The following is a 27,649-nucleotide window of genomic DNA, read 5'->3' as shown; positions in this document are numbered from 1 at the left end:
TGGGGATGAGGACTATGGGACTGATAATGAGGACTATGGGACTGGGGGATGAGGACCGTGGGACTGGGGATGAGGACCGTGGGACTGGGGGATGAGGACCGTGGGACTGGGGGATGAGGACCGTGGGACTGGGGATGAGGACAATGGGACTGGGGATGAGGACCGTGGGACTGGGGATGAGGACCGTGGGACTGGGGATGAGGACCGTGGGACTGGGGATGAGGACTGTGGGACTGGGGACTGCATTAGGGGAATGGCTGAGTGACTCCACTAACACACAGCGGTTCTGCTCTGTGTGCTACACCTCCAGGGCAGGAATAGAGGGAGAGAAAAAGAGAGAGAGAAACAGAAAGGGAGTGAAAGACAGACAGAAAACTAGAGTGGTGGGAGGGAGGAAAGGGATGGATAGAATGTGAAACGGAAGTAGAGATGGGGTAAAGTATGGGTCCTTGATATTTCATGTGTGAAATCACACCATGGTCCCCCATGCGATGCGCCAGGCCAATGAAAGAACATCTGCTCATCCTGCCTGGGCACCGCCACTCACGCCTCGTTTAACAGCACGCATGAGACGTAGCGCACACACACACACGCACAGACACACTATGAGATTTCACATTTGTGTTTGACAAATCTTAATTTGGAGCAGTGGAGCGTAGTGTTGGGTGGACTGGGGTGGGGGGGGGGGTTATTAGGTAAAGAAGGACACAATTCTCCTGGGGATAAAATACCAGACATTCCTGGCTACAGCATGACAACCAACTATCTACAGACATGTGTGTGTTTGTGTATGTGTAAGTGAGATAGATAGAGAGACAGAGGCAGAGAGAGAAAGAGAGAGACAGAGAAAGAGAGAGACAGAGAAGGAAAGAGAGAAATCTAGGCCACGGACTGGGGACAGGAAAGAGGGAGAGATACTCAGGGGTATAACTTCTAATGTCATTTTAATGACCTCTCCTGAAATATTACTTTTCAGAACACGACCCTGGTTGATTTACTGTTGCAGGTATTTATTACTTTTTTTATTTATGAGAGCAGAGCACAGTTTCCTCTGCTGATGTGGGCTGTTTGTTATTATTGTATTAGTCAGAGCTTGGTTGGAGGAGCTTAGATATGATCCTGGCTCGTCTTCAGATGGTAATATACAGTATATAAACAAAAGTATGTGGACACCCCTTCAAATTTGTGGATTCGGCTATTTCAGCCATACCCTGACAGGTGTGTAAAATCGAGCACACAGCCATGCAATCTCCATAGACAAACATTGGCAGTAGAATGGCCCATAGAGCTCAGTGACTTTCAACGTGGCACCGTCATAGGATACCACCTTTCCAACAAGTCAGTTCATCAAATTTCTGCCCTGCTAGAACTGCCCCGGTCAACTGGGGCAGCTGACCGGGGCAACAACAGCTCAACCGCGAAGTGGTAGGCCACACAGGCTCACAGAACAGGATCGCCAAGTGCTGAAGTGCGTAACTCGTAAAAATCGCCTGTCCTTGGTTGCAACACTCACTAAGTTCCAAATTGCCTCTGGAAGCAACATCAACACAATAACTGTTTGTCGGGAGCTTCATGAAATGGGTTTCCATGGCCGAGCAGCTGCACCCAAGCCTAAAATCACCAAGCGCAAAGTGTCGGCTGGAGTGTTATAAAGTTTGGTGGAGGAGGAATAATTGTCTGGGGCTGTTTTTCATGGTTCGGGCTAGGCCCCTTAGTTCCAGTGAACGGAAATCTTAACGTTACAGCATACAATGACATTCTAGATGATTCTGTGCTTCCAACTTTGTGCCGACCCTTTCCTGTTTCAGCATGGCAATGCCCCCGTGCACAAAGTGAGGTCCATACAGAATGTCAGGATTGAGTGTAGAGAAGGACCAAGGTGCAGCGTGATCTGAGTTCCACATTTTATTTTAGTGAAACTTTACAACCAAAAAAAAAAAGAAACAACCAACAAACCGTGACGACAGAGGTGCTACATGCACTGACTCAAAATAAGATCCCACAAACAACAGGTGGGAAAAGGCTGCCTAAATATGATCCCCAATCAGAGACAACGAGATACAGCTGCCTCTGATTGGGAACCATATCAGGCCAACATAGAAATACAAAACTAGAGTACCCACACTAGTCACACCCTGACCTAACCAAAATAGAGAATAAAAAGGATCTCTAAGGTCAGGGCGTGACACAGAAATAGATTTTCAAGATCAGTGTGGAAGAACTTGACTGGCCTGCACAGAGCCCTGACCTCAACCCCATTGAACACCTTTGGGATGAAATGGAACACCGACTGCGAGCCAGGCCTGATCGCCTAACATCAGTGCCCGACTTCACTAATGCTCTTGTGGCTGAATGGAAGTCCCCGCAGCAATGTTCCAACATCTAGTGGAAAGCCTTCCCAGAAGAGTGGAGGCTGTTATAGCAGCAAAGGGGAGGACCAACTCAATATTAATGCCCATGATTTTGGAATGAGATGTTCAACGAGCAGGTGTCCACATACTTGAGTGTACAAAACATGAGGAACATTTGCTATTTCCATGACGTAGAATGACGAGGTGAATTATTTTGGTCATGTAGTGTATCAAGTGCTCTGAAAGGATGGTCATGATTTATGACTTCTTTTATGAAGGATGCAGGTTGTGTGAGGTCACATATTCAGAACTGTTGTAGAATGCCCCCTTAGTGAAATGTACCTATTTATATTGTTTCCCTAATCTCTCTCTCACTCGCTCTCTCCCGCTCTCTCTCGTTTTCTCTCTCTCTCTCTCTCCAATACTTTCCAGATGTGTGGCAAGGTCCCATTGGTTTCATGGTGCAATACCTTCGTGGCTGTCTCTCTCTCCACTATAAAATACACTTGTCCACAGTTTGTATCCTCAAATATCACTGGAACTGGTAGTTCTGTACATATAGGACCAAAGGTTATGTGAACAGCCATGCTGAAGGAACAAACCAGCTTTCATCATGGTTGGCTTGACCTTTTCCTGACCAAGACCAAATCTGGGCCCTAGTTCCAGGTTTATTATTCTCTGGTCGATTAGAGGGAAAACTCACAGCGCTTAATGATGTTCTGTACTTCCTAAGCTATCTCACTCTCATCCCCCCTCTCTCTCTCTCTAACCCAACTCTCTCTCTTTCTCTCTTTCTCTCTCTCTCTCCCACAGTGTTGATGTGAGTGATAAGGTAGGTGATATTCTCCTGTTTATCTGCTATTACAAGAGTCCATCAAACTAATGTGGCAGACAAAACCAACCCACAGATCATTAGATCAATACAGACAGGTATATATACAGTATATTATACACTTTTATAGCGTACTTTGACATGAGTGGGCATTACTACAAGTAACATTATGAAAAGTGTCCGTTTTTGACTAAAGGATAAATTACTTTAGTAGATATGGTACGGACCGGTAATTACTCTGGAGCTTTGTCATGTGTGTGTGTGTTTGTGTGTGTGTGTATATGTGTGTGCATTTCACTTGTATCTGTGTGTGTTCATCAGTCACCAATAACAAATCCGATATGTTTCCCTCCAACCAATTCATGTGATCCTTGACCTTGCTATTAACAGGCAGACAGCCAACAGTGAGGGGTAATCCCTAAAGGTCTACTGCTGCATTCCCACCCCATTATTCCTGCGCCCCGCCCCGCCCCCCTCACCTCTACCCTCCTATACTGTCTTGTACTCTCCTCTACCCTCATCTACCCTCCTCTACCCTCCTATACTGTCTTGTACTCTCCTCTACCCTCATCTACCCTCCTCTACTGTCCTATACTGTCTTGTACTCTCCTCTACCCTCATCTACCCTCCTCTACCCTCCTATACTGTCTTGTACTCTCCTCTACCCTCATCTACCCTCCTCTACCCTCCTATACTGTCTTGTACTCTCCTCTACCCTCCTCTACTGTCCTCAACCCTCCTCTACCGTCCTCTACCCTCCTCTACTGACCTCCACCGTCCTCTACCCTCCTCTACCCTCCTCTACCGTCCTCCTCCATCCTCTACCGTCCTCAACCCTCCTCTACCGTCCTCTACCCTCCTCTACTGACCTCCACCGTCCTCAACACTCTCCTATCCTCCCCTACCGTCCTCCTCCATCCTCTACCGTCCTCCACCCTCCCTTATCCTCCCCTACCGTCCTCAACCCTCCTCTACCGACCTCTACCGTCCTCTACCGTCCTCTACCCTCCCCTACCATCCTCTACCGTCCTCTACCCTCCCCTACCGTCCTCTACCGTCCTCTACCCTCCCCTACCGTCCTCTACCGTCCTCTACCCTCCCCTACCGTCATCTACCGTCCTCAACCCTCCTCTACCGACCTCTACCGTCCTCTACCCTCCCCTATCCTACCCTACCGTCCTCTACCGACCTCTACCGTCCTCTACCCTCCCCTATCCTCCCTACCCTCCTCTACCGACCTCTACCGACCTCTACCGTCCTCTACCGTCCTCAACCCTCCTCTCCCGTCTTCCACCCTCCCTTATCCTCCTCTACCGTCCTCAACCCTCCTCTACCGACCTCTACCGTCCTCTACCGTCCTCAATCCTCCTCTACCCTCCTCTACCGTCCTCTACCGTCCTCTACCTTCCTCTACCATCCTCAACCCTCCTCTACCGTCCTCAACTCTCCTCTACCGTCCTCTAGCCTCCTCTACTGACCTCTACTGTCCTTCACCCTCCCTTATCCTCCCCTATCGTCCTCTACCATCCTCAACTCTCCTCTACACTCCTCTACCGTCCTCAACCCTCCTCTACCCTCCTCTACACTCCTCTACACTCCTCTACCGTCCTCAACCCTCCTCTACCCTCCTCTACCGTCCTCTACCGTCCTCTACCTTCCTCTACCATCCTCAACTCTCCTCTACCGTCCTCAACTCTCCTCTACCGTCCTCTAGCCTCCTCTACTGACCTCTACTGTCCTTTACCCTCCCTTATCCTCCCCTATCGTCCTCTACCGTCCTCAACTCTCCTCTACACTCCTCTACCGTCCTCAACCCTCCTCTACCCTCCTCTACACTCCTCTACACTCCTCTACCGTCCTCAACCCTCCTCTACCCTCCTCTACCCTCCTCTACCCTCCTCTACCCTCTACCGTCCTCTACGCTCCTCTACCCTCCTCTACCCTCCTCTACCCTCCTCTACCCTCCTCTACCCTCCTCTACCCTCTACCGTCCTCTACGCTCCTCTACCCTCCTCTACCCTCCTCTACCGTCCTCTACCCTCCTCTACACTCCTCTACCGTCCTCTACCCTCCTCTACCCTCCTCTACCCTCCTCTACCCTCCTCCACCGTCCTCCATCGTCCTCTACCCTCATTTACCCTCCTCTACACTCGTCTACACTCCTCTACCGTCCTCTACCCTTCTCTACCATCCTCTACTCTCCTGTACCGTCCTTTACCGTCCTCTACCCTCCTCTACCCTCCTCTACGTCCTCTACCCTCTACCGTCCTCTACGCTCCTCTACCCTCCTGTACGCTCCTCTACTGTCCTCTACCCTCCTCTACCCTCCTCTACCCTCCTCTACCCTCCTGTACCCTCCTCTACATCCTCTACCCTCTACCGTCCTCTACGCTCCTCTACCCTCCTGTACGCTCCTCTACTGTCCTCTACCGTCCTCTACCGTCCTCTTCCCTCCTCTACCCTCCTATACTGTCCTTTACTGTCCCTCTTAGTGTCCAGAGCCTGCTTACTGCTAACCCTGCAGCTGTCAGCACACCTGTGCTGTCTCTCAACACCCACATTAATAGGCCCTCCAGCGGTTTAATCTCTTTAACCCTCCACTTTACCATGCTGCCACTGCCAAGCCCAGCCAGTCCAGCTCGGCCCTGGAAATACAGCAGGGACAAAGCCTCTCCTGGAAGGTCAAATACCTTTATAACCTGCAATATAGCCACCAGATTACTTGACACTCACTCCAGAGATATGATGTGATTGGTTTGGGCCAGGCTGTTCCTCTGTGTGCGCGTGCGGGCTTGTGTGTGCCCGTGATGTGTGTGTGTGCATGTGGAGGTGTGTATGCATTCGTGTGCATGTTTGTGTGTGTGTGTGTGTGTGTGTGTGTGTGTGTGTGTGTGTGTGTGTGTGTGTGTGTGTGTGTGTGTGTGTGTGTGTGTGTGTGTGTGTGTGTGTGTGTGCCTGTGTGTGCCTGTGTGTGTGTGTACTCACCCCAGAGAGTAGACCCGGCAGTGTTGGATGTGTATCCGTTGTGCCAGGCTGTACCTGCTGTCCAGACACACTGCCCAGTGCCCCTCTGGCCCCTCCTGACCTCCCTGTACCACGGGGCTCTCTGGGGAAGGGGGGGCACAAAACACCTGTAGGTAGAAACAGGGGTCATTAATACACCTGTCCCCAAAAATATCATTGTCATCGTTATTATCATCGCCATCGTTATCATTATCGTAATTGTGATCACCATCGTTGTCATTAGCGTAATCGTTATCAACATCATTATCGTAATTGTTATCATCATCCACGTCATATACCATAGTTATGCTTGCCCCTGTCCCATCACATGTTCACCACACACACCCACATACTGTAGACACATTCTGAGATTCATTCACCAGGTGCCTTATTCATATTTCAACATGTTTTTCTTTCTCATCGTGCAGCACTCTCTCAATTTCTCCTCCTCTACCCCTCGCCTTCTTTTCCTTTTGGTTTCAGTAAAGGAGAAAAGATTGGATTTAGTGTTAAGAAATGCGTCCTCCATCCTTAACATGATTCTCCATCCCACAAGTGACAGGGCACCTTCATCTTGTCTTAATGTTCAAGGATTCCATTGACAAAAGAGAAAGAGAACGCTTCCCAAGGTGAATGACAGGTTCAGCTAGTGCCAGTCAACAATCCAATTGTGTGTGTGTGTGCGTGTGTGTGTGCATTGTGTGTGCATGTGTGTGTGTGTGCATGTGTGTGTGTGTGCATGTGTGTGTGTGCGTCCTGAATGTCTGAGTGTGTGTGGGAGGTTTTGAAACAGACAGGATTTATGACTGTTTGCTGTCTGATTGCTTTATCTCTTCTGTCTCCAGAGACTGTCTGAACTTGACTGGACCAGCGGACATTGCCAGAGACTGAGACTGATCATGTGTTGTAATCACAATGTCTTTCCCATACAGACTGCAGCTTAGGCTGTGTGGCTCCCTGTGTGGGATACAGTCCAGTCCACTGCTCTGCAGAGACCGGTGACTGATCCTTCTCTTCTGAACCTCACTGAACCATCATGTTAATAACAGTCCGACTAAAACCAGGAGAGATCAGAACACAGATAAAATCATGGTTTTAGTCGCTATCATAGTGATCCTGTGCTAGACCCATATCCATGTCTGTTATTCGTCTCTTACAGCATTCATTAACCACTCCATCTGCCCTTTACAAAGTCTGTTGACATTTCTGCTTTCTTTCCCATGCCACAAAAAAACATCTGTAAGGAGTCTAGAATCTTTAGGGGCGTTCTTTCTTGTTGTGATGTCATAAGGCTTTGGAATGTCTTGTTTCCGACTGCTTCAATCTTTAGAAGAGAATCATTTATCCATAGAGATGAATATGCCTTTAGCCTCTTGTGTGTGTGTATGTGTGTGTGTATATATATATATATATATACTGAGTGAACAAAACATTAAGAACACCTTCCTAATATTGAGTTACACCCCCCCACTTTGCTCTCAGAACAGCCTCAATTCGTTGGGGCATGGACTCTACAAGGTGTCAAAATCGTTCCACAGGGATGCTGGCCCATGTTGACTCCAATGCTTCCCACAGTTGTGTCAAGTTGGCTGGGTGTGCTTTGGGTGGTGGACCATTCTTGATACGCGCAGGAAACTGTTGAGAGTAAAAAACCCAGCAGTGTTGCAGTTCTTGACACACTCAAACCGGTGCGCCTGGCTCCTACTACCATACCCTGTTCAAAGGCACTTAAACATTTTGTCTTGCCCATTCACTCTCTGATTTGCACACATACATAATCCATTTCTCAATTGTCTCAAGGCTTAAAAATCCTTCTTTAACCTGTCTCCTCCCCTTCATCTACATTGATTGAAGTGGATTGAACAAGTGACATCAATAAGGGATCATAGCTTTTACCTGGATTCACCTGGTCATGTCATGGAAAGAGCAGGTGTTCCTAATGTTTTGTACACTCAGTGTATATGTGTGTGTGTATACACAGTATGTATATGTGTCTAATTATATTAATTGCACAATCCCAGTGCAGCGTGTCTCTCTCAGAGGCTGAGTTCTGCCAACCACGACGTCAGTCAGAATTACTGCTGAGGTACACTGTAATCTCCATGGCAACTCCCTCTCCGCCTGTCAGTGTAGATGATGGATGACTCACCCCCTCCACACACACACACACACACACACACACACACACACACACACACACACACACACACACACACACACACACACACACACACACACACACACACACACACACACACACACACACACACACACTCCCCCAAAGGCTTATTCATTATGAGCAGCATGCCTGCCATGCTAGATATAGATTAGGTGCTTTATTATTAGCAGGGCTGTGGGCCCACAGTATATGAAAGACAAGATAATAAGTTGCCAATGTTTCTTAACTTAATTTGATTACGGAGGGACAATGCCTTCATTATCAGAAAAGACTTGGACTGTTAGCAAGGATCCGATGTACTTGACTATTTAAACACCTTCATCGATGCTGAAGCCTCCATCACACTGTGCATTTCAGGTTTATTTAGTATTTTGCTGACTGTAAGACACAAGGACATAAAAGCCGAGTATGTCTTTGCCTCTCAATCTTCATCCTCACACAACACAACAGCATTTCAATCGATTTCCTGTGCCATAGGAAATAACAACCAATCTAACAAGGCAAGATCCTCTCATTGATTTAGTAGGAACGAGACGAATCAGACGAATCAGAATGCCATCTCTATGGTAATCATTAGAGTAATGACGCATGTGTGAGCTGTCAAGCAAGACAAAATCTTTTTCAATGAGCATAATATGAAAAGGGTGCTTTGTTTACAGTTCGAGTTGGTTATTCTCTGTTTATTTACCAGTTAGACCTTTATGCACCACTGACTGGCATGACAAAGTACTGAATCATCTATAGAAGCTTTAGTTCCAGTCAGACTACACAGCAGCAGCTAATTTGAATAACCATTCAGTGTCCCAAATGGCGCCCTATTCCCTACACAGTGCACCACTAAGAAGTGCACTACAGTGAATATGATGCGATTTGGGAACAGGCACATGGTCCTGCAGCCACTTTGGTCTCCCTCCTCAATTCTAGACAGACAGTGCAACGTTCTAGAACTAGGACACTCCATCTGGCTTTATAATCTAGATCAGATACAGTATCTACAGTATTCATTCATTCACTGCATTTGTATTATGTGTACATGTACACTGCATGTATCTGTGTACATCTGAATATTGTACAGATATGACATGTAATAACATTGTGTGAGTCCCAAATGGTACCCCATTCCCTATATAGTGCAGTCCTTTTGACTAGAGCCCTGGTCCAAGGTAGAGCATTATATAGGGAGTAGGGTGCCATTTGAGACACAGGCATTGACTGAGTGTGACCCACCTGCGGTGTAGTGATGTAGCTGAGGAACCTCCGTGCTTCCCCCTCCAGGGAGTGGCTGTCACTGGCCCACGGCTCCAGCTCTATGTGCCACCTGGCAGACTGAGAGAAGGAACAGGGACACAGCCAAACAGCATCAGTGGGCCAGGGAGATGGCCAATCAGCAACAGTGTTACTATCAGTGTGAAATCCTAAGAATGACAACCATGAAAGTGACATTAGTGACAAACCTTGTGTTCTGTTACCAGTCTAACAGGCTACCCTATTGCTGCTGTCCAAGTCCACTGCCCCAGTACATATCCCTACATGAGGAATGCTTCTGTGTAATATTCCTAATGTTCCTGGCTGCTATACAGGCCCAGGCTCAATGACCTCATTTATCATCACATGAATTTGTCTGTGGGATTAGAGCAGAGAAAGAGAGAGAGAGAGAGAGACCAGAGAGAGAGGCAGAAAGAGAGAGAGAAAGACAAACAAGACCAGAGAGAGACAGAAAGAGAGAGAGGGACCAAAAAGACCAGAGAGAGCAGAGAGAGAGACCAGAGAGACCAGAGAGACCAGAGACCAGAAAGACTACAAAGACCAGAGAGAGATACCAGAGAGAGACCAGAGAGAGAGACCAGAGAGAGACCAGAGAGAGACCAGAGAGAGAGACCAGAGAGAGACCAGAGAGAGACCAGAGAGACCAGAGAGACCAGAGACCAGAAAGACTACAAAGACCAGAGAGAGATACCAGAGAGAGACAAGAGAGAGAGACCAGAGAGAGACCAGAGAGAGAGACCAGAGAGAGACCAGAGAGACCAGAGACCAGAAAGACTACAAAGACCAGAGAGAGATACCAGAGAGAGACCAGAGAGAGAGACCAGAAAGAGCAGAGAGAGAGACCAGAAAGAGCAGAGAGAGACCAGAGAGACCAGAAAGACCAGAGAGAGAGACCAGAGAGACCAGAAAGACCAGAGAGAGAGACCAGAGAGACCAGAAAGACCAGAGAGAGAGACCAGAGAGACCAGAAAGACCAGAGAGAGAGACCAGAGAGACCAGAAAGACCAGAGAGAGAGACCAGAGAGACCAGAAAGACCAGAGAGAGAGACCAGAGAGACCAGAGAGACCAGAGAGAGAGAGAGAGAGAGAGAGAGAGAGAGAGAGAGAGACCAGAGAAACCAGAGAGAGAGAGAATCACTGTGCTGTGTTCCAGAAATCAATCCCCACATTGGCCAACTGGACAACTGGAGAAGTACATCCCATAGTGTGGTTGTGTTTGCACTGTAATTGCATAGGGTCAAACACTGTGACCAATGTCAATGACTGCTGGTGCTGGGTTATTTAACTAGAATGATAGGCTGATGATAACTGGATCATGTCATTGTCAACTGTCTGTGTTCCCTTCCTGTGTTTTCATGTGGACAGTATTAGAGTGTGCATGTGTTGTCATGTGTGGTAACTGCACACTAATACATGGTGATGTTGATGTTCTCCCCTCTCAGACTCAGCTGGACCACAGGACTATGGGTTAGTCCCAAATGGCACCCTATACCCTACATAGGGCACTACTTTTGACCAGAACGTTATGGGCCTTGGTCAAAAGTAGTGCACTATAAAGGGAATAGGGTGCCATTTGTGTTAGGCTCACTGCTTAGGCCACATCTGTCAGACAGTCTGTGCAGAACCTCTCAATGACGTCAGGGGAGTGTTTAGATCAAAGTATGCAGTTCAGTGTTTTTCTCTTCTCTCTTCAGTCCATATGTATTTGCTCTGTCTCTTGCTAATTCTTTCTGTTTTCTTCTTACTTTCTCTCACCCTGTCTCTCTCTTTCAGTTTCCCTTGCTCTACCCCTCATATGGCCCCATGGCCCTAGCCTAGACCCATGTGTGTCTACTTTCCCCATCCCTCCTTATATTTTCCTCTCTTGTTCTTTCTCTCTTTCTCTTCCTTCCTGACCCTTGTCCCCTCTCAAAGTGTTTCAACAGAACATGTTCCAGACACATTTGTTTACAATCCTCAACCTTGTCACTTCTACAAAGAGAGAAAGACAGAACAACCTCGCCGGAATCCAATCGTTCACTCTAGTGCTGTACATTTGTAACGGGGAATGAGAATGAAATGTTTTCTGCCATTTCTCCTGTCAACCTAGACCAAGAGGTTGTTTATAACTCACCTCTGTGACAATTTCATTTGTCTCAGCTCAGCAACAGCTTTCTCTATGACAGGCCATCTTAGATATTCCTGCTGCTAGCTTAACCTAGCCTAGCCAATTGTGTCTACAGGCTCATGTTGAGGATAGAGGTTATTAACCCCTGCTGGTCTTCTCTGTTAGTAATTCAACTGATCATCGATTTCCTCTGTCAAACCATCAGAATTTCTGTCATGCCTCAATCCCCCCCCAGATTGAAATGATTATGTATGCAGGCCAGCAGATATTATTGGTGTGGCCGCCGTTCCTTCAACACCAGATTTAATTTCTAGTTTTTTGTTGTTGTTTGTTTTTCATATCTGTTTGTGTTGTTTTTCTGCTTGTGATTTCCTCTGTCCCTGTGTGATAGTGTTTCATTAAGCAGAGCTCGGAGGGGAGAAAAGACACACAAAAACATAATTGGGCAATTAGTCAGAACAGGAGTAGAAGAGGGAGGGAGGTAGAGAGGGAGGCAGAGAGAGAGAGAGGGGGAGAAGAAGATTGAGAAAGAGGGAGAGACAGAAAGAATAAGAGAGAGAAGAAGAGAGGGATGGGGGTTACAGTGGCTCACAGGAGATTGCAACCCCTCTCATCTCTGTCAAATCATATTGCCTTCACCCCCTCAGCTTTTCTACTGAAAATCCCTCACTTGTGATGCTGGGCTGGTGCTATGAAGCTTTCAGCATGCAAGCCTTTTAGCTCTGTCTGTGCATTAAGCCATTCCTACTACTAGGCCTACCATTCGAAGGCATGACAATTACCATGGGGCAAAACAGCACAGAGATGTGGAACCAGACTACACTATACATCAGCACAGAGATCTGGAACCACACTACTCTATACATCAACACAGAGATCTGGAACCAGACTACACTATACATCAGCACAGAGATCTGGAACCACACTACTCTATACATCAGCACAGAGATCTGGAACCACACTACTCTATACATCAACACAGAGATCTGGAACCAGACTACACTATACATCAACACAGAGATCTGGAACCAGACTACACTTTACATCAACACAGAGATCTGGAACCACACTACTCTATACATCAACACAGAGATCTGGAACCAGACTACACTATACATCAGCACAGAGATCTGGAACCACACTACTCTATACATCAACACAGAGATCTGGGACCAGACTACACTATACATCAACACAGAGATCTGGAACCAGACTACACTATACATCAACACAGAGATCTGGAACCAGACTACACTATACATCAACACAGAGATCTGGGACCAGACTACGCTATACATCAACACAAAGATCTGGGACCAGACTACACTATACATCAGCACAGAGATCTGGAACCAGACTACACTATACATCAACACAGAGATCTGGAACCAGACTACACTATACATCAACACAGAGATCTGGAACCACACTACTCTATACATCAACACAGAGATCTGGAACCAGACTACACTATACATCAACACAGAGATCTGGAACCAGACTACACTATACATCAACACAGAGATCTGGAACCAGACTACACTATACATCAACACAGAGATCTGGAACCACACTACTCTATACATCAACACAGAGATCTGGAACCAGACTACACTATACATCAACACAGAGATCAAGGGCCCAGGCTATACTATACATCAACACAGAGATCGAAGGCCCAGGCTATACTATACATCAACACAGAGATCTGAGACCAGACTACACTATACATCAACACAGAGATCAAAGGCCCAGGCTATACTATACATCAACACAGAGATCTGGGACCAGACTACACTATACATCAACACAGAGATCAAGGGCCCAGGCTATACTATACATCAACACAGAGATCTGGAACCAGACTACACTATACATCAACACAGAGATCTGGAACCAGACTACACTATACATCAACACAGAGATCTGGAATCACACTACTCTATACATCAACACAGAGATCTGGAACCACACTACTCTATACATCAACACAGAGATCTGGGACCAGACTACACTATACATCAACACAGAGATCAAGGGCCCAGGCTATACTATACATCAACACAGAGATCTGGGACCAGACTACACTATACATCAACACAGAGATCAAGGGCCCAGGCTATACTATACATCAACACAGAGATCAAGGGCCCAGGCTATACTATACATCAACACAGAGATCTGGGACCAGGCTACACTATACATCAACACAGAGATCAAGGGCCCAGGCTATACTATACATCAACACAGAGATCAAGGGCCCAGGCTATACTATACCGTAGCTCCGTCATATGGAGACCTCATATCCTATGGACTGCCAGGCTCACATCTATGTTTTTGTCTATTCTACATCCCTGAAACATGGGACTTGTTTTCTACATCCCTGAAACATGGGACTTGTTTTCTACATCCCTAAAACATGAGACTTGTTTTCTACATCCTTGAAATACCATATAGACTACAAGGAGCCCTGGACCCTTGTGCCTCTGAACCCCCTCCCTCAGCCTAGGATGTTTTGGGTAGCCTGGTTCTAGATCTCTGTGCTGTTTTGTCCCATGGTCATTGTCATGCCTTCGAATGGTAGGCCTCATTTTTTTTCTCTCTCTCTTTCTCGGAGGACCTGAGCCCTAGGACCATGCCTCAGGACTACCTGGCCTGATGACTCCTTACTGTCCCCAGTCCACCTGGTCGTGCTGCTGCTCCAGTTTCAACTGTTCTGCCTACGGCTATTGAACCCTGACCTGTTCACCAGACATCCTACCTTGTCCCAGACCTGATATTTTTAACTCCCTAGAGACAGCAGGAGCAGTAGAGATATTCTGAATGATCGGATATGAAAAGCTAACTGACATTTACTCCTGAGGTGCTGACCTGTTGCACCCTCTACAACCACTGTGATTATTATTATTTGACCCTGCTGGTCGTCTATGAACATTTGAACATCTTGGCCATATTCTGTTATAATCTCCACCCGGCACATCCAGAAGAGGACTGGCCACCCCTCAGAGCCTGGTTCCACTCTAGGTTTCTTCCTAGGTTCCTGCCTTTCTAGGGAGTTTTTCCTAGCCACTGTGCTTCTACACCTGCATTGCTTGCTGTTTGGGGTTTTAGGCTGGGTTTCTGTACAGCACTTTGTGACATTAGCTGATGTAAGAAGGACTTTATAAATACATTTGATTGATTGATATAGCCCCTCCCTCAGCCTATAGCCCCTCCCTCAGTGTATAGCCCCTCCCTCAGTGTATAGTCCCTCCCTCAGCCTATAGCCCCTCCCTCAGCCTATAGCCCCTCCCCCAGTTTATAGCCCTTCCCTCAGTCTATAGCCCCTCCCTCAGATTATAGCCCCTCCCTCAGTTTATTGCCCCTCCCTCAGCCTATATCCCCCCCTCAGTGTATAGCCCCTCCCTCAGTTTATAGCCCCGCCCTCAGCCTGTAGCCTGTCGTGGCCTGTACATCAGTTTGGATCAGGTCCTGACAACCACAGATAAACAGGGAAATAGTTGGGTTGGGTATTTAACTGGGGATCAGGGAGGGGTGGATTATGAGCCATTTGGCCAGGGGTGGAGGTGTGTGACTGCTTACAGAGAATGAGAATCTGCCTTCGGTTTTAATTACCCTTCTGAGATGAATTACCCTAGAGGACCAACACTGTCATGTATTCCAGCCCCCCCAGTAATGTAGTGTTCTGATTTCCTTCTTTCCCTTGTTCTTATTTGATGAGGAAATGTAATTGCTTGGCCAGAGAGTTTTCTCCTCACACACACCTGGATGCTCTAAATCAGACAGAACATATGAGAATACCCCTGACAGACACAGAGAGACACACACATTAGCCAGAGTGATTCCGTTGAGATGTGTACCTACAGTCACTTCAGAAGGGGCTCCTTTAACAAAAGAAGACTTAATAGACACACCTGGTCACAGCATCAGATCCTGGCTTCAATGTGATGTAACCCAGGCTTGACGTTCTCAACTTGTTTTTGCCTGCAGGCGTGTGTGTGTGTGTGTGTGTGTGTGTGTGTTTGTGTGTGTGTTTGTGTTTTTGCCTGTGTGTGTGTGTTTGTGTGTGTGTTTGTGTTTTTGTGTGTGTGTGTGTGTGTGTGTGTGTGTGTGTGTGTGTGTGTGTGTGTGTGTGTGTGTGTGTGTGTGGTGATGGGATTGCTGTTAGATCGGCTGATAAGTGGAGCAGCAACAAGCCATCAACACCTCCAGGACACCACAGTTAATCAGACTGAGGCAGAGTATCATCTGCTCTCTCTCTCTGCTCTCAGTCCTTAATCTCTATCTATCAGCTCTTTCCCAGACCCACTACTGTGGTATACATGTGTGCTGGTAGGCTATCAGGCATAGTTTTCAGGAAGAAAATGAAGACAGTCATACAATACTACTCACAGATTTCTATTCACGCTGTAACTGAAGAAATATTTGGGCACTCAGTTCCTCCTCAGGGAAGTTGTTCTATGCCAGTGTGTTAGGTAACGTGGTGAAAGACTTCAACAGTCATGTTAGCTCAAGGTTGTCTTGGCAGGTTTACAATTGTGAGTCATGGAGAGTGGGAGAAAAGGTTCTGCCTTTTTCAGTGCTCTGCCCTTCAGAGGAGGTGTGAGCACTGAGCAGCGAGACAGACGGGCTAACCATAAATAATCCCTAGAACTGATAGAGGGGTAGGGGGTAGGGGGGTAGAGGGGTAGAAGGGTGGTGAGGTAGAGGGGGGGTAGAGGGGTGGTGGGGTGAAGGGATAGAGGTGTGGTGGGGTGAAGGGGTAGAGGGGTGGTGGGTAGAGGGGTAGAAGAGTGGTGGGTAAAGGGGTATAAGGGTGGTGGGGTAGAGGAGGGGTAGAGAGGTGGTAGGGGTGAATGGATAGAGGCGTGGAGGGGTGGTGGGTAGAGAGTTGGTGGGTAGAGGGGTGGTGGGTAGATGGGTGAAGGAGTAGAGGGGTGGAGGGGTAGAGAGGTGAAGAGGTGGATGAAACAATGGCAGACAGACACACCAGGCCCAACCAGTGAATACTTCCACCCTAGAGAGTGAGGAGGTGGAGAGTGAGGAGGTAGAGAGTGAGGACGTAAAGAGTGAGGAGGTAGAGAGTGAGGAGGTAGAGAGTGAGGAGGTGGAGAGTGAGGAGGTAGAGAGTGTGGAGGTAGAGAGTGAGGAGGTAGAGAGTGTGGAGGTAGAGAGTGAGGAGGTAGAGAGTGAGGAGGTAGAGAGTGAGGAGGTGGAGAGTGAGGAGGTAGAGAGTGAGGAGGTAGAGAGTGAGGAGGTGGAGAGTGTGGAGGTAGAGAGTGAGGAGGTAGAGAGTGAGGAGGTGGAGAGTGAGGAGGTAGAGAGTGAGGAGGTGGAGAGTGAGGAGGTAGAGAGTGAGGAGGTAAAGAGTGAGGAGGTAGAGAGTGAGGAGGTAGAGAGTGAGGAGGTAGAGAGTGTGGAGGTAGAGAGTGTGGAGGTAGAGAGTGAGGAGGTGGAGAGTGAGGAGGTGGAGAGTGAGGAGGTGGAGAGTGGAGGTAGAGAGTGAGGAGGTAGAGAGTGAGGAGGTAGAGAGTGAGGAGGTGGAGAGTGAGGAGGTGGAGAGTGAGGAGGTAGAGAGTGAGGAGGTAAAGAGTGAGGAGGTAGAGAGTGAGGAGGTGGAGAGTGAGGAGGTAGAGAGTGAGGAGGTAGAGAGTGTGGAGGTAGAGAGTGAGGAGGTAGAGAGTGAGGAGGTGGAGAGTGAGGAGGTAGAGAGTGAGGAGGTGGAGAGTGAGGAGGTAGAGAGTGAGGAGGTAGAGAGTGTGTAGGTAGAGAGTGTGGAGGTGGAGAGTGAGGAGGTGGAGATTGAAGAGGTGGAGATTGAAGAGGCGGAGATTGAAGAGGCAGAGAGTGAGGAGGTAGAGATTAAGGAGGTGGAGATTGAGGAGGTAGAGAGTGAGGAGGTGGAGAGTGGAGGAACAATCATTTTAATTTACTCTTACTCCACAATGACCCTTTCCCACCTGGACAAAAGGAACACCTATGTGAGAATGCTGTTCATTGACTACAACTCAGTGTTCAACACCATAGTGCCCACGAAGCTCATCACTAAGCTAAGGACCTTGGGACTAAACACCTCCCTCTGCAACTGGATCCTGGACTTCCTGACGGATCACCCCCAGGTGGTAAGGGTAGGGAACAATATGTCTGCCACGCTGATCCTCCACGCTGATCCGCCTGATCACCAACAACGATTAGACCCCCATTAACATCGATGGGGCTGTAGTGGAGCGGATCGAGAGTTTCAAGTTCCTTGGTGTCCAGATCACCAACGAACTATCATGTACAAACACACCAAGACAGTCGTGAAGAGGGCAAGACAACAGCTTTTCCCCCTCAGGAGACTGAAAAGATTTGGCATGGGTTCCCAGTACCTCAAAAAGTTCAACAGCTGCACCATCGAGAGCATCCTGACTGGTTGCATCACTGCCTGGTATGGCAACTGCTCGGCCTCTGACTGCAAGGCACTACAGAGGGTATTGCGTACGGCCCAGTACATCACTGGGGCCAAGCTTCCTGCCATCCAGGACCTCTATACCAGTCGTGTCAGAGGAAGGCCCTAAATATTGTCAGAGACTCCAGTCACCCAAGTCATAGACTGTTTTCTCTGCTACCGCACGGCAAGCAGTACCGGAGTGCCAAGTCTAGGACCAAAAGGCTCCTTAACAGCTTCTACCCCCAAGCCATAAGACTGCTGAACAGCTAATCAAATGGCCACCCGGACTATTTACGTTGACACCCCCTCCCCCCCTTTGTTTTTACACAGCTGCTACTCGCTGTTTATTATCTATGCATAGTCACTTCTCCCCTACCTACATGTACAAGTTACCTCTAACCTGTACCCCTGCACACTGACTCAGTACCGATACCCCCTGTATATAGCCTCATTATTGTTATTTTATTGTGTTACTTTTTCTATTTTTTTACTTCAGGTTATTTAGTAAATAAGTAAGCTTGTAAGTAAGCATTTCACGGTAAGGGCTACACGTGTTGTATTCCGCGCATGTGACAAATAAAGTTTGATTTGATTTGAGAGAGAGAGAAGGAGAAGTTTATACGTATCTGATATGGCCTTAGCTACAAGTTCTGGAAATGTTTCCACATCATATGAAAAAAAAGATCTATGTGATGTTGAATCAATGTGGAAAACGTATTGGATTTGCAAAAAGTAATAAACTTAAAGGAATTTAGGTCATTTGTGTGTTTTTTTTTGGTTATTTGTGTCACCCACATTTGACCCTAAATCCAATGAGATGGTTACATTTTTTTCTTGATTTCATTTTGATTCAAAATCAAAAGTAAATCAAAACTAGACTTCGAACTGATGTCTGTGCCCAGAGGGGTAGAACTGAACAGAAATCAGAAGGCCTGTGTCTGCTGTACAGTATAAGTAAAAGCTACAGGTGAACTGTCTGCATAGCTGTGCATCTGGACACCATGATACATACAGGCACTGAGATGCCAAGTCTGTTCTGTCTGTCTGCTGGACATGGTCCAGGTCTGGTACCTGCTGTTACACTGCCTGGCATCTTCAACAGAACAGGTGGGATAACAAGTCCTCACTACCCCCTCTTTGGGTGAAAACATATAAACGGCTTGTGCGCATTGGTTTAGTACGGAGGGAGGTTTTGGGTGGCCATTATAGCCAATCCTAAACATGCGGTGTGGGACATAAACTCTCCCACAGCCTATTAGCTGCCTCTATCCACCTGTTAAAAGTTCAGCTCACCGGGTGTCTCTTTTCAACAAAACATTTGGTTTAAATGAGTTTGGAGTGCCTGCTGCTGTTGAAATCTCATTCAGGAAATATATTATTACAAACACACCCCAGCCTGTTGTTTTTCAGTACAGTATTTAGCCTCGCTTAGCGCTCTGGGCCAATGTCACACACAGCGTTAATATCTTCTGTTGATTTATCTGTCTTTATTTTTTACAAGCAGGAGATCATCCATCTCTATCACTCTCTCCCCCTCCCTTCCCCCTCTTTTCTTTATCACGCAGTTTGAGAGAGTGATTATAGCTATGAATATGATGATTACTGTTGCAGCAGCTATTCCATCACTCATTTGGGTGGCAACGGCAAGCTTGCTTGTTGAGTTACGCTGTTAGGCTGTGTGGACTTCCAGACTACAATCTTAGGAAAAAAGGTGCTATCTAGAACATAAAAGGGTTCTATCGGCTGTCCCCATTGGGAAACCCTTTAAAGAACCCTTTTTGGTTCCAGGTAGAAGCCTATTAGGTAGAACCATTTCTACATGGAACCCAAAAGAGTTCTACCTGGAACCAAAAAGGTTCTACCTGGAACCAAAAATAGTTATCCTATGGGGACAGCCGAAGAACCATTTTGGAACCCTAGCTGGATTCTGCTCTCGATGGGAATCTAGTTCTGGTAGCATGGCTTTATGTTAGGTCCTTGGAGGTCAAGGGGTTAAGGCTATTATAAGATTAGAGCAAAATAGAGCCAAAGTGGTGGTCTTATTATGGACCCACCCATAGAAAATGGAATTCCATAGATATCATCATAAACCAATATGGGTTCATAAATCAAAATGGATTGAGGTGAATTGTTCTGCTCATAATGGTAAGACAATGGTAGGCAAATGTATACAGTAATAGGCCAACTGCAGGAATGATTAATATGCCAGCCACACTTAATCCATGTATTACAGCCCTGAGGTTTAATTTAGGTATGGCTGGTCTCGTCTCAACCATCCCAGCTCAGAGCTGGTGTATAGCTCAGTGTACAGGGAGAATATAACCAAATTAAAGTGGGAGGATTACGCTAGTCCTTTTAATAAAGACCATAATCTGACTGGGATTAAGCTAGGTTTAAAGGAAAAGTGACGGAGGGAGAGAGGGAGAAGGGGTTAAAGGGAGGGAGAGAGGGAGAAGGGGAATAGAAGGAGGGAGTTAGGGAGAAGGGGATAGAGGGAGATAGTCTGTATGACAGGGACAGGGGGAAGGAGAGAGTGAGGGAGTCTGTAGGGAGGGGGAAGGAGAGAGTGAGGGAGTCTGTAGGGAGGGGGAAGGAGAGAGTGAGGGAGTCTGTAGGGAGGGGGAAGGAGAGAGTGAGGGAGGGAGTCTGTAGGGAGGGGGAAGGAGAGAGTGAGGGAGTCTGTAGGGAGGGGGAAGGAGAGAGTGAGGGAGTCTGTAGGGAGGGGGAAGGAGAGAGTGAGGGAGTCTGTAGGGAGGGGGAAGGAGAGAGTGAGGGAGTCTGTAGGGAGGGGGAAGGAGAGAGTGAGGGAGTCTGTAGGGAGGGGGAAGGAGAGAGTGAGGGAGTCTGTAGGGAGGGGGGAAGGAGAGAGTGAGGGAGTCTGTAGGGAGGGGGAAGGAGAGAGTGAGGGAGTCTGTAGGGAGGGGGAAGGAGAGAGTGAGGGAGTCTGTAGGGAGGGGGAAGGAGAGAGTGAGGGAGTCTGTAGGGAGAGGGAAGGAGAGAGTGAGGGAGTCTGTAGGGAGGGGGAAGGAGAGAGTGAGGGAGGGAGTCTGTAGGGAGGGAGAAGGGGGATAATGGAGGGTCTGTAGGAGTGGTGAATGGAGGGAGGCACTGTTTCCATCTCTATTCCCTGCAGAGCGGATTTAAAAGTAAAAACATACTGTACTCTCCCTAAGTAACATCTGGGCAACATTTACTATGTAGCTGTGTGTATGGGGGCGGGAGGGATGGGGGGGGGGGTTGCAGGGGGGCGGGGGATTCTTCAAAGGATTAAAAGGATTCTTCAGAATGTGTTTAGTGTAAAGTGGAGATGGGAGATTGGGGGGATTACAGCCTATGTTCTTATGTTTCTCAACAGCATCATAACAATACGATAATCTCATTGTTGAGCAGTTTTCTCATGGCAGTAACATTGAATTCTATCCATCTAGATCTACAATAAAGCTGCTCTGAGAACTGTGTTTGTTCTGGCCTTTAATAAAGCTTTCTTATGAAGCAGTCACTGATCCTAGTCATGTTTTCACAAGTACTTCTCATTTAGGGCCCCTAAAATATCCAAATAAGGGAACCCCCCTTTTGCGCCCCAAATGCTGCACCTCTGTGTTCTGTTCCATTAGCTTGCCATGCAATGAATACGAGACATAATCGTAGCAAAATTGACTGAGAGGCGATTGATTGCTCTGCAATGAATACTGATTCTAAAGAGTTTAGCTTGACTGGTGCATCCTGAGTAAAGAAGTGGGCTTCTACGGCGTCATTGCTGTGGATTGCTGTATGAAAGCATTTGGCCCAAACCCCTCTAAAAGTATTGGACGAGGGAGATAAAAAAAGCAGGTAGGAAAAACTCCATTAGACAGAAGGGGATCAAAACAAGCTGCCATAACAAGGACTGAATCCGGAAGTACTCCTGTTGATGAGGACATCAATTCTAAAAGCCTCTACGGCACAAAAACTACTTTACCACATAAAAAGCTTTTTCCCTTCATAAAAATAAAACAAGTTTCTATTATAGCTTTTACACAGAGTTCTTTAATCTCTTGTCTATGTATCTTCTTATCACGGTTGGTTGTGTTATCACTTTACTGTAAAAATATTTTCTTCGCATATGCCTTTTACAGTAGTTTGTTTTTATCTCCAGCATATGCTGATATGTAGGCCTAGATTACATGGGCTGTTATTTATCGATTCATGTGTTATCTATAAGATGTATTGAGGGGGTTGACTGCTCCAGAATCCCCTGCCTACCTTCATAACACACACCCAGAGAGCCACACCCCTCAGCCCACCTTTGAAAGACTAGGCTGGTGTGTGTGAATCACTGTCTCTCTCTCTCGCCATTCAATTTCAATTCAAATGGCTTTATTGACATGGGAAATATACTACTGTTCAAATGTTTGGGGTCACTTAGAAATGTACTTGTTTTTGAAAGAAAAGCTCATTTTTTGTCTATTAAAATAACATCAAATTGATCAGAAATACAGTGTAGACATTGTTAATGTTATAAATGACTATTGTAGCTGGAAACGGCAGATATTTTTCATGAAATATCTACATAGAGGCCCATTATCAGCAACCATCACTCCTGTGTTCTAATGGCACGTTGTGTTAGCTAATCCAAGTTTATCATTTTAAAAGGCTAATTGATCATTAGAAAACCCTTTTGCAATTATGTTAGCACAGCTGAAAACTGTTGTTCTGATTAAAGAAGCAATAAAACTGTCCTTCTTTAGACTAGTTGAGTATCTGGAGCATCAGCATTTGTGGCCTCGATTACAGGCTCAAAACAGCCAGAAACAAAGCACTTTCTTCTGAAACCTGTCAGTCTATTCTTGTTCAGAGAAATGAAGGCTATTCCATGTGAGAAATTGCCAAGAAACTGAAGATCTCGTACAATGCTGTGTACTACTCCCTTCACAGAACAGCGCAAACTGTCTCCAACCAGAATAGAAAGAGGAGTGGGAGGCCCCGGTGCACAACTGAGCGAAAGGACAAGTGCATTAGAGTGTCTAGTTTGAGAAACAGACGCCTCACAAGTCCTCAACTGGCAGCTTCATTAAATAGTACCCTCAAAACACTAGTCTCAACGTCAACAGTGAAGAGGCAACTCAGGGATGTTGGCATTCTGCTCTGCATATATTATTTGGTGTTTTACATTGTACAAAGAGAATGTTTTTTGCAGAATTCTGCATGCAGTCTCAATTTGGTGTTTGTCCCTTTTTTGTGAGTTTTTGGTTGGTGAGTGGACCCCAGACCTCACAACCATAAAAGGCAATGGGTTCTATAACTGATTCAAGTATTTTTAGCCAGATCTTAATTGAGATTTTGAATATTATGTTCCTTTTGATGGCATAGAAGGCCCTTCTTGCCTTGTCTCTCAGATCGTTCACAACTTTGTGGAAGTTACCTGTGGTGCTGATGTTTAGGCAGAGGTATGTAAAGTTGTTTGTGTGCTCTAGGGCAACAGTGTCTAGATGGAATTTGTATTAGTGGTTCTGGCAACTGGACCTTTGTTGGAACACCATTCTTTTTGTCTTACTGAGATGTACGGTCAATGCCCAGGTCTGACAGAATCTGTGCAGAAGATCTAGGTGCTGCTGTAGGCCCTCCTTGGCTGGAGACAGAAGCACCAGATCAGCAAACAGTAGACATTTGACTTCAGATTCTAGTAGGGTGATGCCGGGTGCTACAGACTGTTCAATTTATTGATATATAGTATCAGTCAAAGGTTTGGACACACCTACTCATTCCAGGATTTTTCTTTATTTTTACTATTTTCTACATTATATAATAATAGTGAAGACATCACAACTATGAAATAATACATATGGAATCATGTAGTACACAGAAAGTGTTAAACAAATAAAAACATATTTTATATTTGAGATTCTTCAAAGTAGCATCTCTTTGCCTTGATTACAGCTTTGCACACTCTTGGCATTCTCTCAACCAATCCTCTGGTCTGATGAAACAAAGATAGATCTGTTTGGCCATAATGACCATCGTTATGTTTGGAGGAAAAAGGGGGAGGCTTGCAAGCCAAAGAACATCATTCCAACCGTGAAGCACGGGGGTGGCAGCATCATGTTGTGGGGGTGCTTTGCTGCAGGAGGGACTGGTGCACTTCCAAAATAGATGGCATCATGTGGAAGGAATATTATGTGGAAGGAATATTATGTGGATATATTGAAACAGCATCTCAAGACATCAGTCAGGAAGTTAAAGCTTGGTCGCAAATGGGTCTTCCAAATGGACAATGACCCCAAGCATACTTCCAAAGCTGTGGCAAAATGGCTTAAGGACAACAAAGTCAAGGTATTGGAGTGACCATCACAAAGCCCTGACCTCAATCCTATAGAAAATTTGTGGGCAGAACTGAAAAAGCGTGTGCGAGCAAAGAGGCCTACAAACCTGACTCAGTTACACCAGCTCTGTCAGGAGGAATGGGCCAAAATTCACCCAACTTATTGAGGGAAGCTTGTGGAAGGCTACCCAAAACGTTTGACTCAAGTTAAACAATTTAAAGCCAATGCTACCAAATACTCATTGAGTGTATGTAAACTTCTGACCCACTGGGAATGTGATGAAAGAAATAAAAGCTGAAAGAAATAATTCTATCTACTATTATTCTGATATTTCACATTCTTAAAATAAAGTGGTGATCCTAACTGACCTAAAACAGGGAATTATTACTAGGATTAAATGTCAGGAATTGTGAAAAACTGAGTTTAAAACTGAGTTTCCGACTTCAACTGCACACGCATGCATACACGCACGCGCACACACACACACACACACACACACACACACACACACACACACACACACACACACACACACACACACACACACACACACACACACACACACACACACACACACACACACACACACACACACACACACACACACATACGCACACACCATTTAGTGAATATGTGTTGTGCCCTCCTACATTTGCCTAGGAACTACAGAACCTTTCCAGAGTCAAATGATTATTTCTTCCCCTTTTGCAGCAGGCCTCGTTCCATATAGGGTGACAGTGGTTGTTTGTTTGAGTGTGTGAGAGAGACTCGGGGTGTTTAGAGTGTGTGGTTGTGTATATCAGTGTGCATTTCAGGGAGTGTGGCAATGTGTGTGTGGCTCTACTTGTGCGCCCAGCTGTGTGTTTTAGTGTGTGTATGTGCATGGGTTATGTACCAGCAAATCTATGTCATTAGTCAATAAGAACCGTTGAAGTGTTCTGGGACTGAATTGATGCCATATTCCGTTCAGTGTGTGTGTGTGTGTGTGTGTGTGTGTGTATGTGTGATCCCTCCCTGCCTGCCTCCCTGACTCCCTGCCTGCCTCCCTGACTCCCTGCCTGCCTCCCTGACTTCCTGACTCCCTGGCTGCCTCCCTGACTCCCTGGCTGCCTCCCTGACACCCTGCCTGCCTCCCTGACTCCCTGGTTGTCTCCCTGACTCCCTGCCTGCCTCCATGCCTCCCGCCCTCCCTGCCTCCCTGCCTCCCTGACTCCCTGCCTGCCTCCATGCCTCCCGTCCTCCCTGCCTCCCTGGCTTCCTGCCTTCCTGCCTGCCTGCCTCCCTCCCTCCCTCCCTGCCTAGCTCCCTGGCAGTCTGCCTGGACCAAAGCCCAGATATGACATCTGTGTTGGATTTCTTATGGACAGTACTGCTGAGTGCCATATGACACAGACAAAGATGGAGAGAGAGAGAGATAGAGAGAGCGAGAGAGAGAGAGAGAGAGAGAGAGAGAGAGAGAGAGAGAGAGAGAGAGAGAGAGAGTTAGATCTGAGATTTATGGACATCTTGTTCAATTTCTTCAAACTTGTTCACCCCTACTCTACTATGCACTTCGACATTTTAAATTCTCTTCATCGCACCTCTACTCCACACTACAAGACAAGACAAGTGCCCTTTCAGATTCTCTCGGCATGACACCTCTGCTCTCTCTCCCTCTCATCTTCTCTCTCTCCCTTTCTTTTCTCTACCAGCCAAGCACTTGCATCTTCAAAGCTTCAAGCAGACAAACCCCACAGAAGACCAGAGAGAGTAAGAAAGCCTTCCTAACAAAGTAAAAATGGCACTGACTGTTTCAACACAGCGAGCTTATAACAAGAACAAAACTCTCTCCTTGTCTGCTGTGCTACTCAGGTCTCTAATAGTGTCTACCTAACCACAACCTAACCACAACCTAACCACAACCATAGAAGTGGTGGCTGTATTCTGGCACCTCTACAACAAAAGACCCGACACTCTACAGTCACTAAGTCACTTTGGCCGTCCTCATAGGAGAACTCTTTTTGGTTCCAGGTAGAACCCTTTCGGGTTCCAAGTGGAACCATCTGTGGAAAGGATTCTACATGGAACCCAAAAGGGTTCTACCTGGAACCAAAAATGGTTATTCAAAGGGTTCTCCTATGGGGACAGCAGAAGAACCATTTTAGACTCTAGATAACACCTTTCTTTCTGAGAGTGGAGCGTGATGTTTTAGCTGTAAAATATTATCTTTGGTGACCTGGTGTGCCTGCCTGTGTCTGTGGCGGACTTAAAGCCCATAGTTCACTGCGGAGGAAGTAGCTGGGGATTGGCGTTGATTGATGGGGGGGGGGGGGGGCAGCTAGCCTTTTCGTAGGTCAATGGCGCCTATTCACCTCAGTTTTCTCTGTAGGAGGTTGAGAACTAATGGAATGTCCCAAACAAAATGAGCATGTCTGAGAGGGACCATTGTGAGAGCTGCCCTCAACCCTAACCCCAACCCTAACCCTCAGGACGTGGCAGTTTTAGACATTTAGTGGGAGCCTTTGTCTGATAAGAGTCACTGTACAACAGAAGACTGTATGTTCAACTCAAAGTGAATTTGGTTCAATAATCAATCTCTTCATAGTCTATTACATGGGTTGGAGCAAAATACTTTGGAGATGACAGCGTTAATAGAATAGCCCTCTATTCAAAAGTCCATCTGGAATCCATTTGCTCTCACATGATGTTATGTTATGGAAATTCTTAACTATCTTTTGCATTACAGCAATCCATATACTACCAAATCAACCTCTAACCAATAATTTATTTCACTCTCTATCTATGCTGAACAAAAATATAAACGCAACATGCAACAATTTAAAAGATTTTACACTGAGTTACAGTTCACATAAGGAAATCAGACAATTTAAATAAATTCATTAGGCCCTAATCTATGGATTTCACATGACTGGGCAGGGGAGCAGCCATGGGCCTTGGAGGACTTAGGCCCACCCACTTGGCAGTCAGGCCCACCAACTGGGGAACCAGGCCCAGCCAATCAGAATGAGTTCTTCCCCACAAAAGGGCATTATTACAGACAGAAATACTCCTCAGCACCAGCACCACCACCCCCCTCAGACGATCCCGCAGGTGATGTGGAGATTCTGAGTTGGCCTGGTTACACTTGGTCTGTGGTTGTGAGGCCAGTTGGACGTACTGCCAAATTCTATAAAACGATG

The 27,649-nt window shown here is 46.6% G+C and overlaps 1 protein-coding gene across 1 annotated transcript in view; it reads right to left on the bottom strand.

Moving 5' to 3' along the window:
* Positions 1–27,649, bottom strand: part of LOC106607982 (probable methyltransferase-like protein 24) — a 50,754-nt gene that overhangs the window by 12,173 nt on the left and 10,932 nt on the right. The window contains exons 2-3 of the mRNA XM_014205523.2: positions 9,593–9,691; positions 6,169–6,314 (exon numbers count right to left, since the gene is read on the bottom strand). Of these exons, the coding sequence (XP_014060998.1) occupies positions 6,169–6,314; positions 9,593–9,691 (245 nt within the window). The remainder of the gene's footprint in view (positions 1–6,168; positions 6,315–9,592; positions 9,692–27,649) is intronic.

Source organism: Salmo salar, chromosome ssa06 (genome assembly GCF_905237065.1).
Source record: "Salmo salar chromosome ssa06, Ssal_v3.1, whole genome shotgun sequence".
Lineage (NCBI taxonomy): Eukaryota > Metazoa > Chordata > Actinopteri > Salmoniformes > Salmonidae > Salmo > Salmo salar.
This window is presented reverse-complemented; position numbering and strand designations above follow the sequence as displayed.